This window comes from Ciconia boyciana, chromosome 7, assembly GCF_034638445.1.
Source record: "Ciconia boyciana chromosome 7, ASM3463844v1, whole genome shotgun sequence".
In the NCBI taxonomy this organism is placed as follows: domain Eukaryota; kingdom Metazoa; phylum Chordata; class Aves; order Ciconiiformes; family Ciconiidae; genus Ciconia; species Ciconia boyciana.
The window spans coordinates 165,552-180,889 of NC_132940.1; the positions used below are offsets into that span (position 1 = coordinate 165,552).

At 37.8% G+C, this 15,338-nt stretch overlaps 1 protein-coding gene across 1 annotated transcript in view; it reads left to right on the forward strand.

Annotated features, from left to right (window-relative positions):
- The window catches only part of SLC44A5 (solute carrier family 44 member 5), a 102,157-nt gene that overhangs the window by 40,889 nt on the left and 45,930 nt on the right, over window positions 1-15,338 (forward strand). Inside the window, exon 2 of the mRNA XM_072867403.1 lies at window positions 13,113-13,161. Within this exon, the coding sequence (XP_072723504.1) occupies window positions 13,113-13,161 (49 nt within the window). The remainder of the gene's footprint in view (window positions 1-13,112; window positions 13,162-15,338) is intronic.

Here is a 15,338-nt window from a genome sequence, read left to right on the forward strand (position 1 = left end):
TTGAACTGATGGACACTACAAAGTTCTTATTCAAATAATTCTACTCGAATAGAAGGGAAAACATAATTTGTAATGCTACTTCCAGTACTCCATTGACATCTAAAAGAAATTTTGACTTTGCTAAATAAGTTGTAACTTGAAGGTACTGTATAGACTGTAATAGTTGTTTTCTAGTGGATACTTGTTAGTATAAAAAAAAAAAAGGCAATAAGAGCCAATTTTAAATCACTATTTGATCTTAGTTATTAAAGGAATGTCTGTGAAAATCTATGAATTGTCTCCATTTTGAAGTAATTAATTGCATAGGACCAAGCTTCCGTCTCACAGAAAATTATAGTAATTATTAAAGGTCAGAGTCCACTAGAGTGCTAAATATTTAGCGGAATAAATTTGTTAGTCCTAAAATTGTATTGTAGAGGAGTATTAATAGTCTAATTTCCCCTTAACAGTAAATTACAACTTGTTCTAGAGCTGAAGGTTATCTTGCTTATTTTATGCCTTCCCTTTGATTTCAGTATCAGGCTCATTTAGTTTGTAGTAACAGTGATGGGGTTTTTGTTGTTGTTGTCCAAAAAACCAGAAGATTATTTTAAAATTCCTGTGTTCACCTGCAGGAATACAGTTCCTCCTAAAAGTGGAGTCCTAGTTGTAAAGGTGAACTCACCAGTTGCTGAACGTGCTCAACAGGCACGTTGCCAGAGGGCTGCTGAAATGGAAGAGTAGTACACGTGTATTACACCAGGAACAGGGCAGTACGCACCAGGAATGGAGTCTCCAAGACACAAAGAGCCAAAAAAGGGAGATAAAATGGAGTTAACTGTCTACAAAATTTGGATGTCTGAAATGTTGTTTTCAAGACACAAGCTGCATTTTAAAATGTTAAAAAAAAGGAGAAAAAAGAAAGGATAGAACCTTATCTTACTGTTTTGCCCTCTGAGAACTGGATAAGTAATCATGACTGAAAAATTAAATATTAGTTACATTTGGAATTATGGAACAACATGAGACACATCATACCTATGTACATTTTATGTTGGACATTTTAACAATGTGTTACGTTAGGATTTTTGATGTCTAATTTTCACAGAGAATGTTAGCTCACTAGACAAATTCAGCTAACCAAAACCAGGCAACCATTGGCCATTCTTAGTTTAAATCAGCAGCCATTAGAAAAGGCCTGGTATACAGAGGAGGACAGATCTTCAAAACTATGCATTGCTGTTAAGGCTCTGATTACTGCAATTTCAAGATGGCTTTTGTGAATTAGACACTGGTTTATTCAGAAGGTTGTGGGTCTGACTGTCCCCTTGCTTGCAAAGTTATTGAATGCATTTATACAAATAAAATAGTGACAAATAGATGAGGTACACAAAAGTCCAGAATAATCCAGCTTTTGTTTCCTCCACCTGACATTTTTGTATATGAAAAATGTGCATAATTGTACTTCCTTTCCCAGTAGAAACAGTGCAGTGGTTTAATTTTTAATGGTAAATGCTGATAGATAATACCCTCCTTCTGAGGTTATGAAAGCGTTATTTTAATGATTTCTAGAAAAGGACTCAGATGGTATGGTATCTGCATGCAGCATTTTACAGCATAGATAAACTAGAAAAGGTTGCAATGATATGTAATGGTATAAAGCATTTGAGGCTAGAGACTCAGCTAGGAGAAAAAATCATTGGCTAGCATCTGCAATCCTAGATCAACTGGAGTAAAGCAGCCTAGAAATGGAAACTTCTGGCATTTTCTGATCCTTGGTAAGAAGCATCTGATTCTTATTTCAAAACATCACTTTTTCCAGTTAAAGCATTATCAAAGACTATATTTTAGATGCTTTTTTTCCTAAAGCATGAGAGTATGTTTCAAGACCAAGCACCCTTCCTAGCTGGATTAATAAGTAAAAATGTTGAGAAAGGCAGATATTTAACAAAATGGTTACATCAAACATAACTGTATGATAACAGCTTGCTTTTCTCTAGAGTTCACCCAGTCTTCTGGGCCCAATCTCACTTTGACAAAATGTGTCACAGCATCACAGAATAGTGGGGGTTGCAGAGAAGTACTCTTCCCACACACTTTGCTCCATTTCGGAAGCATTTTGGTAGCTGTGTCTTTGCTTGGAACTTCCATGGAACTTGTGGCTGCAGTAGTCCCAGACCAAGAATAAGAAATGGAAGCTGGGAGACAAAAGAACAGACATTATTTCATCTCTAAAGAAGAATTTGGGGGAACAGCTAATAAGAACATTGAAATGGAAGCCTTAATGAAGCTGTGTAGGTGATCCAAACTGCTGGCAAACTTACTGTTTGATGTTTAGAGAAATGTAAAACCTCCATTAGCTATAAGTATTCTTGATCGCATGGCAGAATTGCAGTTTAGCAATCAATTAAGTTGTAGGATATTAACTGTATACATTTTCAGTCCCCTTTCTGTGGGTAGTTGTTTGACAACTGGTATCTTTCAAAATCTGCCTAATAGCCTATGTTATCACTAGTGTCAGAAGAATGTTAGGTGTTGACCTTTGAAATTTGATCATATCATGCTGGTCAAACAGATTTTGATGTTTTGTCTGATCTTAAGTGAACATGGACAACGTGTTCAGGCACCACCTCAGGAAAAAACATTGCACAATTCTTGGGCAAACTGATAGTCAGCTGGGTGTATGATGTGTTGTCATTCACTTTGTCTTGTGGCTATGACATGGAGAACATCATGCTTCTTCAGATACATGACTAATTAGGACAGTGCAATAACATTAATTTTAAAGTTTTGGATTCTTAGAGCCTAATTTAGTGCTTCATTTTCTTACTGTGGTGGAAAAAATGGTCACCCTTCTCCATTGGACTGTCACTGACCTCAGGATTCCCAGGCAATTCTCTTTGTGGTATGTACATATGTAGTGCTTATGGCCTGGACTGCTTGGGACGCAAAGGAGTCTGTGTGATGGGTAAAAATGGCGCAGAAGTACGTAGTACTTTGGTCTTCTTGAAACCTCCTTAAACCCTTGTCTTTCACTGTGTTGGTTTTTTTTCCCCTCTTCTTTTATCATGTCCTTCAGTAAGACTTGTGGAGGTGATACGTGGTTTGTGAGCAGTGCTGAATGCACTGTACCACTGTAGTCAGTGGCAGTTGTTTTTGAAACTCAGACTGAATGTGGATGGAAGACTGTGACTTGCATGTGAAGATTTGTGTCCCTGCAACTGTGTAAAGAAAAGGACACTTAGGTGATGAGATGACCTGTTTGTCTCATCTGCCACCTCCTCTTCCCTCTTCACCCCCCAATTTTTTGCAAGTCATGAGCCAGTATCAGTGGTGTAAAGGCAGTACTGGATTCAAAAATCATTTGGGTTTCAACACTTTGCCTAGTTCATGAGTGTGCCCTGCGTGACCATTGCCTCCCTAGTTAGCCCCTTGAACATTCTGAGTGGTGGCTCTGTCCACGGACAAATAACCTGAGATAGTGCTCAGCCAGTGTTCACAATGTCATTCCAAAACACCCACTGCATATGCTTTTGCCTTTCCAGAAAAACAGGGAATGTAGTGGAAAGCTGATGGAGAACTACAGGAGGAAAGGAATGTGTGGATGTGGAAATGAATTGGAAGAATTGTGTGGGAGTGGTTAGAGAATGTAGAAGAGCATTTCAGTTAGTGTCATTTGTTCTGCTGTTGAACCACAACGTTTTTTCCCATGTGTTAATCTTTCTGAAAATTTCAGAGAGGGAATGAATTCACACTAGTGTAATGCAGTAGCAAGTATATAGCACCATGAAGAATTGTTCCCTTGCGTGTGTAGCTTATTGGAGAATTTATTGCACCGTACATTAATAAAAATTTGCCTGTTCTGGTTGCTATTTGTTACTGCAGTTCCTGTTTTGTGAGTTGATCAAAAACCTGTTTCAAAATGTTTTGCTTTGAAATCTGGATGATTGTCATATGATAGAGCAAATGATTTTTCATTACTGTTAATAACTTTCCTCTTGTATTACTATTACCAATGCAATCCAAGCCACCAGTTAGATCTTTTTGAAGCTTTGCATGCTGGGAATTTCTAATCAGATGACTGATGAGAGTACTTTTGGCATCTGGCAGAAAAAAGCTAACTTCTGTGTAGTAGCATAATAAGAAATTTTTGGTTAAAACATTTAAAGGAAGGAGAAATTACTTTTCCATATTCGAAAGAAAAAACTTACTGGTCTGGCTGTATGTTACATATTAACTACTGGAGTAGGGACAGGATTCTTGGTTGATCCACTGTGAGCTACCCGAATGTATACATAATTGTGTTCTTTCTGACAGTAACTCTTAGAGCTGCATGCAGTACCTTTCTGTTCACGCATAAGGGAATGTCTTTCAGCCTACTGCTCTGCAGTGTGGGTCTGAATTTAGATCTCTTGCATCTTGGGTTGGAGCAGTCTATTTGTTTAGTGGGAGACAGGCACCATCATCTCTTCTGGCATCTGTGTTTTTAAGGAACGAATGCCTTGTTTGGATTTTTGATAGAAACTCCAGGGAAGGATGCTGGACTGTGAATTTGGCCCGGAATTACGTACCCAAGTACCTGAAGAGAACTGAGCTGAAGATGCACTTATTTATTCAGTGTTTTTCTGCTGTCAAGTTAATCATCCCTGCCTCAGCATGCTGGATGCTACTATCTTGTTTTGATAACTTCTATTTTGCTGTTGTTAGATGGCCTAAGAGACATAAAGCTGTGGATTCCACTGTAAGAACCCAGAGTCCCTCTTTAGCCCTGACTTTAATCACCTAATGTTGCCATTTCTTAAGTTATTTTATTGTCCCCAATAGCTTCTACTTGTACCATTTTGTTCAATCTAAATTAATGTTTCAAATGCAAAGGCAAATATTTTACTTTGTTTTTGGATATTTACTTTATTAATTTGTAATGCTGAAGGTACAGAGCTCATATGCATGTGTGGGCACATGAAGAAACAACCAAGGGGATCTCTCCTGCCATGCAAGGTTTCCAACAAGCATGGCATACATAATCTAGCCTGTGATTTAATACAGGATCAAGACATTAAAACTCTAGTACAATTATGTAATGCAGTGATATCGCTAACTAAATTTCAATGTGTGGCATCCATTCACTGAGACTTTTATGCTGAATTCTCAGCTTTTAAAAGATGAACACATATAATTGTTCTTCTGGAAAAAAACATCTGCCTGCATGAAGGACTAATAGGAAATTAAAAAAAAATCCCACAGCCCAAAGTCAGAAAAGTTTGTCGTCTTTGGGATTTAAAAATGGAATTCAGGGTGAGTTGTATTCATCCCCTAATTAGCCTTTCTGGCTGAAGGAGCAACAAACAGAAAGACTCATACTGTCACGATAAAAGATATTTCAAAGGTGGCTACCATTTAGTATGATTTATTACACAAGAGAGGAATCATAAGTGTGCTTTTATTATAATTGAAATTTATGTGTGTACCAGTGTATGATCTCATAACAAACAAGTTATACCTGAATCTTTCAAAGTGGAAAAAAAACCCTGTATCCCTTAAACCAGCTACAAGACTTATTGGAAGACCTGTTTTTATACTAATGTCAACCTTTTGACTTAATATTCTGCTTTTACACATTTGTGTCCTACAGTAATAATGTATTATTTTATATTACTAGGATCATTAGGCTGTTTCTGCATAAGGAACATTACATGTGGCTTACAACGTAGCTTAAGATTGCCTAAAAAAAATTAAGTAAAATTAAATTGACTGCTACTAAACAGTAGTACGTCTCAAACATTTATTTGGATTCTTTGCAAAATTAGACGGTAAACTTTGCGAAGGTTAGGCTTTCATATATGTTCAAGAAGTTTCTGCTTCTGAAAGGGATAGACTAATTGTGCAAGAACTTGTGTTACTTAGTTTTTTCCTACTCCTACCCAGAATAGAAGGGCAGAAGCATCAAAATCTTCATATGGTTTTTTAGAGAAACATCAACTGGGATGAATCTCATTCAGTCCTAATACATCCCGAGCATTTATTAGCAGCCTCATTTGTTGGCTTGTGGACTTGTATCTTTGAGCATTGAATTAGCAGATTGTGTACACTTGCCCTGAAGGAGGCATTACTGCTGCAGAGGCATATTATAGGAATACTTTTAATTACTTGAACATACCTATTTACGCCAGTAGAGGGAAGCAGCACATACACGTACTGCTCCAATGCCTTTCTAATAAAAATATTATTCTCTTAAAAAGCCACACCTATTCTAGCCACAGGCACATGTAATTGTTGACCAAACACCAAGGAAGAAACCTGAAGAAACCAACAGTTATTAAAGTAGAAATAGCATTTTATTAGAGTTGGGTAAGACGGTGCTGGCCAAATGCCATGTTAGTTAGTGTACATCTGCGTTCAGCACTGTCTGTTCAGGACCTTCTGCTACTGTACTGTAATGAGATTTATTGAAGCAGCCTTTGACAAAGGTGCAAACTTGAGTAGGAGCACAGCAGAAGCACGGTCACTTGCTTTGCTTTTTTTTGGTATTTGTCTAAGGATAGCAGGAAGTCTTGGGAGGTAGTTAAGTATGAGTGTTCAGTCAATGGTTAATATTTGACAAAAGATCAACCTACATCCTCATCATATTATTTTTACCTTTGTTTACTGATACTGGTTATAGTAAATATCTCACTCGGTAAACATTAGAACATTGCTGTTAAGTTGTGTAACAACAAAATGGGCTGTGACTTCGTATCACAGGCATCATTTGTGAACTATAATATGAGATCATTCTGCTTTGTCGTTGTGTACTACACAGTGACAGGATTGACTTAAAAACATTATTTTTCTTGTTCCTGCATGTAGTTCAGTCCTGTCTGTAAAATTATTGTAGGAAAGCATATACAAGTGTATGTGTTTCTCATACAGAATTCTACAATTGGTGTTTTAATCGTATTGCACAGAGAATGGAAATTTCATACTGGTCAGGATCACCACACAGGGATTCTGTTCCTTTGTGGCTAAAAGGAGAGGTTGCTAGCTTGTTTTGTTTTTTTTTTAAATGGCTTCAGTCTTTCAGATTCACACACTAAATACAATGCCCTGTACTTCCTTTCACTATATAGGCATTCCAGTATCAAACTAACAATGCTAAGACTTTCTAGTGCTAACTCTTCTGTTCTGCACTTTCGTGCTATGCAGAAATACGAAATGACATTTTATTAGAAAATAATGTCGTAAATTATGACTACTGCTACAGATAAATGTTCCACTTGACAAGAATGAAAATTTGATACACAGCAGGCAGTTTACATTTTAGACTTGAACGTGTCAGAGTAAATCTTGTTTTTCCTACTTGCATGACTTGTACTTTGGGGGAGCTAGTCACATGTATAGAGGAAGAAAGACTGGCCAGCTGTGACATGTAAAGACTATTTTCTCTCACAGTAGCACAAAAAGGCTACAAAAGCACAATAATTACTGACAGTGTGATACCTTATCCTCAGTTAGCAAATAATCAGTAATTTTTTTGGTTGGACTCACTTCCATAAGATTATTTTATAAATGGTGTTCAGGTGCAGACATTTCCCTTTCTGCTTATACATTGTAGGTTAATACAAGCTGATAAGAGTCATTCCTCTTCATTCATACTATCAGACTGGCTTGGAGTAGGTGGGCAAGGCACTGAGTGATATCTTTCTATTCACAGAAAGGCCTGCCTACTTTGTGAGTTTCCATTCTGATTGGAGAAGTCCGTGACACTCAGCTTTATTTTAAAATCTATTTAAATGGTATTTTTGTGTATCTGTGCTTGCTGGGGAAAGTGTGCTAGCAACACAGGAGTCCACAGTTAATGTCTCACACAGCTTGCTAAAGTGATCCAGGTACAGTAACATGGATAGAGATGACGAAAACTACTATGGAAAACACGGTAATTTACCTGCTTTCTTATGGTAATTCATCAACACCTGATCTAAATCTCATTTATTTCAGCTGGGTTATTTCAGTTGACTTTTACAGGCTTGGATCCAGCCCCAGATGGTTTTCCATAACTTCCTAAATTATTAGCAATATCCTAATTTTTTTCCAGCATGACATTTGCAAGTTTATTTAAATTGCAGATCAAAGGTAAATTTTACATATATATTGTCGATTTTTATTTTAGATAAGTAATTTAGATTTGTTCTTTTTAAATTATTGCAGTAATAAAGTGCAACAATTAAATTCATATGCTGTTTGGAGTCAGAATTGATAAATGAAATATCTTGTGAAATATTTCTTGTAATGATATTGTAATTCAATGTACAAAAGTTTCCTATTATAAAGCAGCCTGTGAAATAGATCTGTTTCACCTGCAAAGAGTGAATATCGTCTCAGTTTTTAATCCTAGCAAAAAAATGACAGTCATTATCCCACACCACTGCTTTTTTCCTTATGCCTACCAAACTCCTAAAGCTTGGAATTTGCTTTCTAAATATGTTTGGGCTTTTATAGCTAAGGAATTAGTTTGCTTTTACCAGGAGCTATGTAAATACTAATAACATAAATAATTCCCACCTCACCCCCAAAGAGTCTTCTCAATTTTTGAAGAATGGTTAGTAACGAAGTAGGGCATTTGATATGTGATTTGGAAAAATGAGAATGAAACAAACAGCATTTTTCTTTTTTCTATTGTTCCATGAAACTATGATCACAGTTGCTGCGCCATATGTTTTGGTAAGGAATATTCCAGTGATGCTGCAGACTACTTCTGTCAGTGCATTTTAGTGTATTTTTAACTTAGAATATAGTTGCCTTTTCTTACGTGAACTGCCATATTCTGTAATGGATTTATATCAAGAGCTAAGTGACAGAGGCAGACAGTTTGAGCAGTGTTGCACTGCACCGTGCCATGATAAGCATACTGACTGCTGGCGGCGAGGAACCGTTCTTGGAAGAAGTTTGCAGTACTGCAGTGATTTTACTGCTGTTAATGACTGTTACTGTCTCACAGCATCCTGCTTGCCTGATGGACATGAAAGTCTCCATTTGAATCAGAGCTCGTTTTCTGGAGTGCTTTGTCTGTTTTTATTTTCTTGCCTGTTAATTAGTGGATATTAGTTTTCATTGTAGCAGTATTGTGGAGTTCACCTACTACACTTGAATATGCTCCATAAATACATGTATCTTTTGATACGCATTTTGTTTGTTCCATTTCAGAAGCACACAGGTATGACATAAATAACAAAACTTGAGCTATTTACAATGATGGACACTGTTAATAACGATCTTATTATGGAAAGGAGCACACTTGCGGAAACACATTACATCTTCCCCAACTGGTTACATTCTAAAACCATTCTGCTTAATGGAGACATTCTGGAAGCTCAGGAGATTGCCCCTCTCAACAAGCTTTCTCAGTACAACATAGATTGACTGGAGAAACATCTATGAGCAAAATATAAGTGTGTAGCTGCCCTGCTGGAAGTCTATTGTGTTTTTGAAAGTCTAGTTTGTTGCCATACCAAGGAGATCAGAAATCAGTCCTTTCTATCTGGAAAGTAAACAATGCATAACGTGTGAGAAAAAAATGAACAAGCACGTTAAAATACATTTAGGGCATGCTAGGTCTTAGCTGGCTGTAACCAGACAATTACAGCAATGTGGGGCTAGATGGACGTCAGGAGATCCATTTGGCTGTCTCTGTGCTGAGACATGGTACATTTTCCTATTCTCTTCCCAACAGGTATTTGTCTAATCCATTCTTAAAAGCTTAGGGTGAGGGAAATTCAGAAGTATCCAGTGTATAACTGCCCATGTGTTCTGAAAGGTTTCCTAATACCTAATCTAAGCCATCTTTGCTGTAAATGAAGTTAGCTTCTCTCTGATAGAGAGAACTTATCACTGTCATTTTTATATGGTATTTGAAGACTGTTGTTTTGTGCTCCTTCCCTTAATCACAGTCATTGAAGTTTGCATTCATCTACTGCTTTTTGTAGACCTCTTAGTGTCTTCTTTTTAATCAGTCCTTCTATTCTCTCCAGTTTGTCTGTATCTTCTGAAATTCTAGTGCCATGATCTAGAAACAGTTTTTCAGCTGAGGCCTCCCAAGCACAAGGAACAGTGACTTCACCAGTCATGCTTACACTTCTTGAATAAGTTGTGCCTTTTTTTTGCAAAGACACCGCTTTACTGACTCATTCTCTGTTTGTAGTCTGCCGTAATCCTTTAGGGTTCTTCTTGTCAGTGTTGTTGAAAGCAATTATTCTGTATGGATTTGTGAATGAAGTTTGTCTTTGTAACTTTCGTCAGTTTACGAAAATCACTTTGAATTGTTAAATTGTTTATCAAAATCCCTTTGATTCTGTCTCCAGAAGTATTTTAACACTTGCCACCTGCACAGTTTCAAAGTGTTCATTCTACTTCATTGTTCAAATTGTTAAGGAAAATATTGAATAGCTTTGGAGAATAGTTGCCTGCAGTAGTGGGATGGAGCTAACTACTGATATTCAAGAGTGAGAACTTGGGGTCTTAATGGATGATTCAGTGAAAGTGTTTGCCCCCAAAAGCAAGTAGACTGTAAGAAAGAATTATTAGGAATGGACTGAGATGAAATAGAAAAAGTCATTATATGATTGTATAAATATTTGTGGTGAATATCCTGTGCAGTTCTGGCCCTTGCCTTTCCAGAGATAGATAGTAGCACTGAAAAAGGTACAGAAAAGGAATATAAGCATGACCAGAAGTATGGAATGGCTTATGTACGAGAAACAATTGAACAGACCAGGACTCTTGAAGATAGACAAGTAAAGAGGAATATAATAACCTGTAAAGTTATTAGTAGCATGCCACGCTGCCATACAGGTATGAGCTGACTGATGGCAAGCTTAAAACAGACAAAAGGAGGTAGTGGTTCAATGTTTCATTAACCTGTAGTACTCCGTGATGTAGGGCATTGCAGATTGTTAAAATGTATGCAAGTTAAATAGAGGTTTATGAAATGAATGAGAAGGAAATCCACCCACAACTATTAAATATAAAGTCACTACCTTTGGTTCAGAAAAGTGCAGTTGCAAATCTCTGTCATCTCAATTTTAGGGAAATACCACTATGTTTGCCTTGATTTTGCATTTCTCTTCAGGTATTCACTATGGCCCCTTGTTAGATCTTTCTTGTGATCTGGTGTGGCTGTTCTTACATGCTAAACTTGGGTCCTGTATGAGCAATGTACAAAGGCTCACTTCAGTATGCCTTATGGCCAGAACTTGTCAATGGGGAGTAATGTTACAGATTCTGAATTGTTCTGGAGATAAATTATTTTGTAGAAATACTCATTTTCTAGAAACTGCTGTACAAAAAGGTTCTTAAAAATACAGGTTTTGGCCCAGCATTAGGTATTGTGTATGGTACACTTGCTTTCTGGACCATGGTGGGTTCCTGTATACCTGTGTAACAGCATAACTTACATCATCTGCTCCCCAGCATTGCTGTCACACATCACTCCTCCAAAGTTTTAGCTTTCCTAGTCTCTTATGTGTTAAAATATGTGTGTTTTAGGAGCTTGGTAAGGTGGACCTGAACGCCTCAGGTGAAGGACAAATAGAATTTTATTATCTGCTGTGTTTATTGTACTGATCTGTGTGTATTTTGATAAGGTTTTTCTGATATAAACCAAGAACAAAGTCTGGCATTTAGTTAATAAGTAAATTCTGCTTTTGAGAAGTTGCTGATTTCTTCTCTAATTGAAGAAAATAAGTATTTTTTCTGTGGGCAAGGAAAGCTTAGGCTGGTAACACTCTAATACCAGGTATATTCAGAAGAGAAGATCCTTAAGGCAGTGAGAAAGCACTCTGAAACAGTAATTTGTATTGTAGCATTGACATTTGAATGAAGAAGTAATTTTTCGTTGCACAAAGTTTGGTTTAGTAAATCTCCGTAATTACTGAGCTTAAAAAAAATCACATAAAGCTGAATAGCTAGCTTCAAAAGGAAAAATCCAAATCCTGGTCTGTTGAATGAAGGACTGCTTCTTTCTCTTCATACAGTAGCTTGAAACTTGAAAATTGAAATTCTGCCATAAATTTTTGTTACTCTTTCCCAAGTGAAATGATACTGCAATTCATCTTCCTCAAGTCCACATCTGAAGCACAGATGGGTGGGTTAGTATTTGGCAGTTTCTTAATACAGTTTGCTTATGTGTAGAGTGAATCAATTGGAACTATGCTAACCAGGATAGCCATGTGAAACAAATGTATCACGTTTGACTCCTTCCATCTATAAACTCTGGCCAGATATTATTGCCTGTTTCTAGGAGGGACCTGACTTGACCTTCTAGTCGTTCTGAGATTCACATAAAACAACAACGATGTTCTGGGATGTATGCATAACCAACTTTAACTTTAAAACCTGCTCTGCTTCCTTCACTGGGGTATGTGGTGGGTGCATCCACTTGAGAGTTAGAGAAGATATTTGAAACACGTGCTCTTCTGCCTGCTTTGCAGTGCTCTTCCTCATCTCTGACTTTCTAGTGCAGTTACACTGTCTGTGCAGGGTAGTGCAGAGCAAGGTCAGCAGGGAATTTCTGCAGTCTCCAGCCATGCTTTGTCATCTGATAAGCCCAATGCAGAAAGGGCAAACCTGTAACTCTGTGTCTGTAAAGTCCTGTAACCAAAGCAGTGGGAAGTAGGAATAACTCTGCAAGACCGTAAGTATAACATTAAGTACAGACATGACTCCAAACTGTTCTTTTAGAGAAAAATCGGAAGGGCTTAGCCTGTAGCTCCAGAGAGGTAGGTTCACTCACTTGCTGTGAAACACACTTAGCATGTGACTGTGAGACGTAATCCTTGGCTCTCAAATATCGGCAACTTCCTACTGTGAACACTGTACATAGGTGTGGTGATAGGATGTACATGAAAGGTAATTTATCGTGTGGTAAATGTGAGGCCCTCAAAGTTTTTAAGCTAGAATAAAAAAGCTTTGATGTCATCTACAAAAACTAGGTAATTGTATTGGTGAATTACTGATATTGCCTGCATGAAATGATTTTAACAGAACTGATTAAATAGGAATATATGGAAGATGTTCTTCAAAGACTGCTGTTAACACCCCCCTCTCTGCAGATTTTATTTTAAATAAGGACATATTTTTATACTGTTTCATTTTAAATGCAGGTGAACCAAGGAAATTTGACCCAAAGTTCAGAGGACCTATTCATAACAGGTAAATATCTTAACTCATTCTATTTAATTATTTTGGTTTTGCAGTGAACAGGGGATAACAAAACTTGTGAATTTGATTCTGCAATTCTTTTAAATTCAGAAGACATTCCTTACCACCCTTGAGGATGTATGGTTACTGGGGAATATTTAACTGTGTGCTCTTAAATTCTTTCAATTTGAATGCCAATTCTGTATGCCTCAAATTGTCTAGTACCTGCTGTCTTACCTTGTGCTGATATAAGTAGGACCATTTCAGGTGGTGTTATGTTCTGGGGTGCCACGGCCATGTGATGCAGTCTGTCTTGTTTCCATACAGCACAGGACTGGAACCCTGGCACATGCTATTCTTCAGTTTGCAGCTGGTTTTCCTGCTCCCACAGTCACCTCATCAAGGGATTTATTTAGTTCTCTCCAGAGTGTGGCCAGGGTGTACACCATTACATTTGTACTGTGGCTGGCCAGCAGGGTAAATCCCTGGCAGAAAATAGGCAGTGCTTGAACAGTGACAGCAGTAAAGTCCCGTCAGTGATGTGGCTGGCTGCCGGAGTGACTCAGCCCCGAAACCCTTACTTGAGTGAACAGTTTTTACATGCGTGAAGGGTGTCTCTGAAGTGAATGAGACTACTTATGGCGCTGTGGACTGCAGAGTTGGATCCCAGAATATTGCAATTTAATGGTATTTTTGAGCAGTCCATTACTGTTGCCTTTCCCTCATGTGCATGAGGAGTGGTGAAACTCTGGTGATGGTATGCCAGGAGGACTTCTCTTGTTTTTACTGTTACTGCGTGGTGCAGTTAGTAAAAACTGTTTTTGCACTGTGGCTTGCCGTTACATCTGTGTAGTTGCTGTGACAGCTTCTGCTATTCCAGGTATATATATGTGCTATTCTAATTGTACATTCCACAGCAGCTTCTTAAAAACATGACCAGATGAATACAATGCAACACTACTATACCACATATGTTCAGTGCATTTTATAATGCTTGGTCAGATCGTACTGTTGGAAACAATATAAAAAAGATCAGTTCTCTAAACATTAAGGGTATGGCTTCATTGTATGGTAGACCATAAGGCAGTGATAGCTGCAGTGATGCTTATTGAGCATACTTTGCAGTGAGGTGCACTTGGATTTAGATTCAACCTACCATTTCTGCAAGATACCCAGATGACTTGCCTGACCTTTTGGGGTCATCAGTGCAGCACTCTGCAGTACTCTATAGACATGCCCTTGAAATAGTTTATTATTAAATTTTTTTAAAGACAATGAATGAACTGGGTTTTTAAAATTCATTTTTCCAGTTACTAAGATTAAATGATTAAGAAACCACAGTCTTTCAAGCAAATAAAGACTATCTAGTTCCTATGAACAAAATGCCTTCTCAGAAGATATTCCAAAGAGTTCAACAGGAGGAAAATGGGCATCTTCCCTGAATTTGTTTCTGACTTTGGGGCTTCCCACTTTTCTGTAGGAGAAGAGATGCTAGGAAGCTGAAAGCATACATTTTATCCAGACAAATGAGTGCTAGTAATGAATATGTGGGTGGGGACAGAGCTCTTTGTACGCCTTGCCATAACTGGCATAACTCTGTGCACAGTGTGGGTGGGGAAACACCTATCTTTGCTTTCTGCTGATAAAGTAATTTGTCCTGCTTTTGATTTCATTGTCAGTTTTCATTGGTCAGGGAAGAAGTTTGTCTCCATTTTTGAAAAATGGAGAGGATGGGTTTCTAGGGAGATAGGCTGCAAATTGTACATGTCTGCATTGAAAGGTGCAGAGACAGCTGGAAAAGGTCACATCCCATCATCGTGACTGCTGAAGCTTATGCATTTTTGGAGGTGCTGTAGAATAGAAATGATGTTTTGAAGTTGTTGAGAGCTAAGCTATCCCCCAAACCACTAAAAGGCTGAAAAACTGAGAAACAGAATGCCACGTCTTAATAATGATATATTAATGTCATTAAAGAATGGATTACGCCCACAATTTTTGTCAGATGGATCCTTTGCAAGGAGATTCAGTTGTCTGAACTTTTTTTTTTAACAGAACAGAGCTGTTGCCAGTGGTTAAAGTGTTGAACAATGGTGGGTAAAGGGAGTGTTCAACCAGGCAGTGTGTATAGTGCTTTGCTAGTACCATCATTCTCAAGGGGGTTGTGTGTGGAGTTTGGTATATTTCATGCA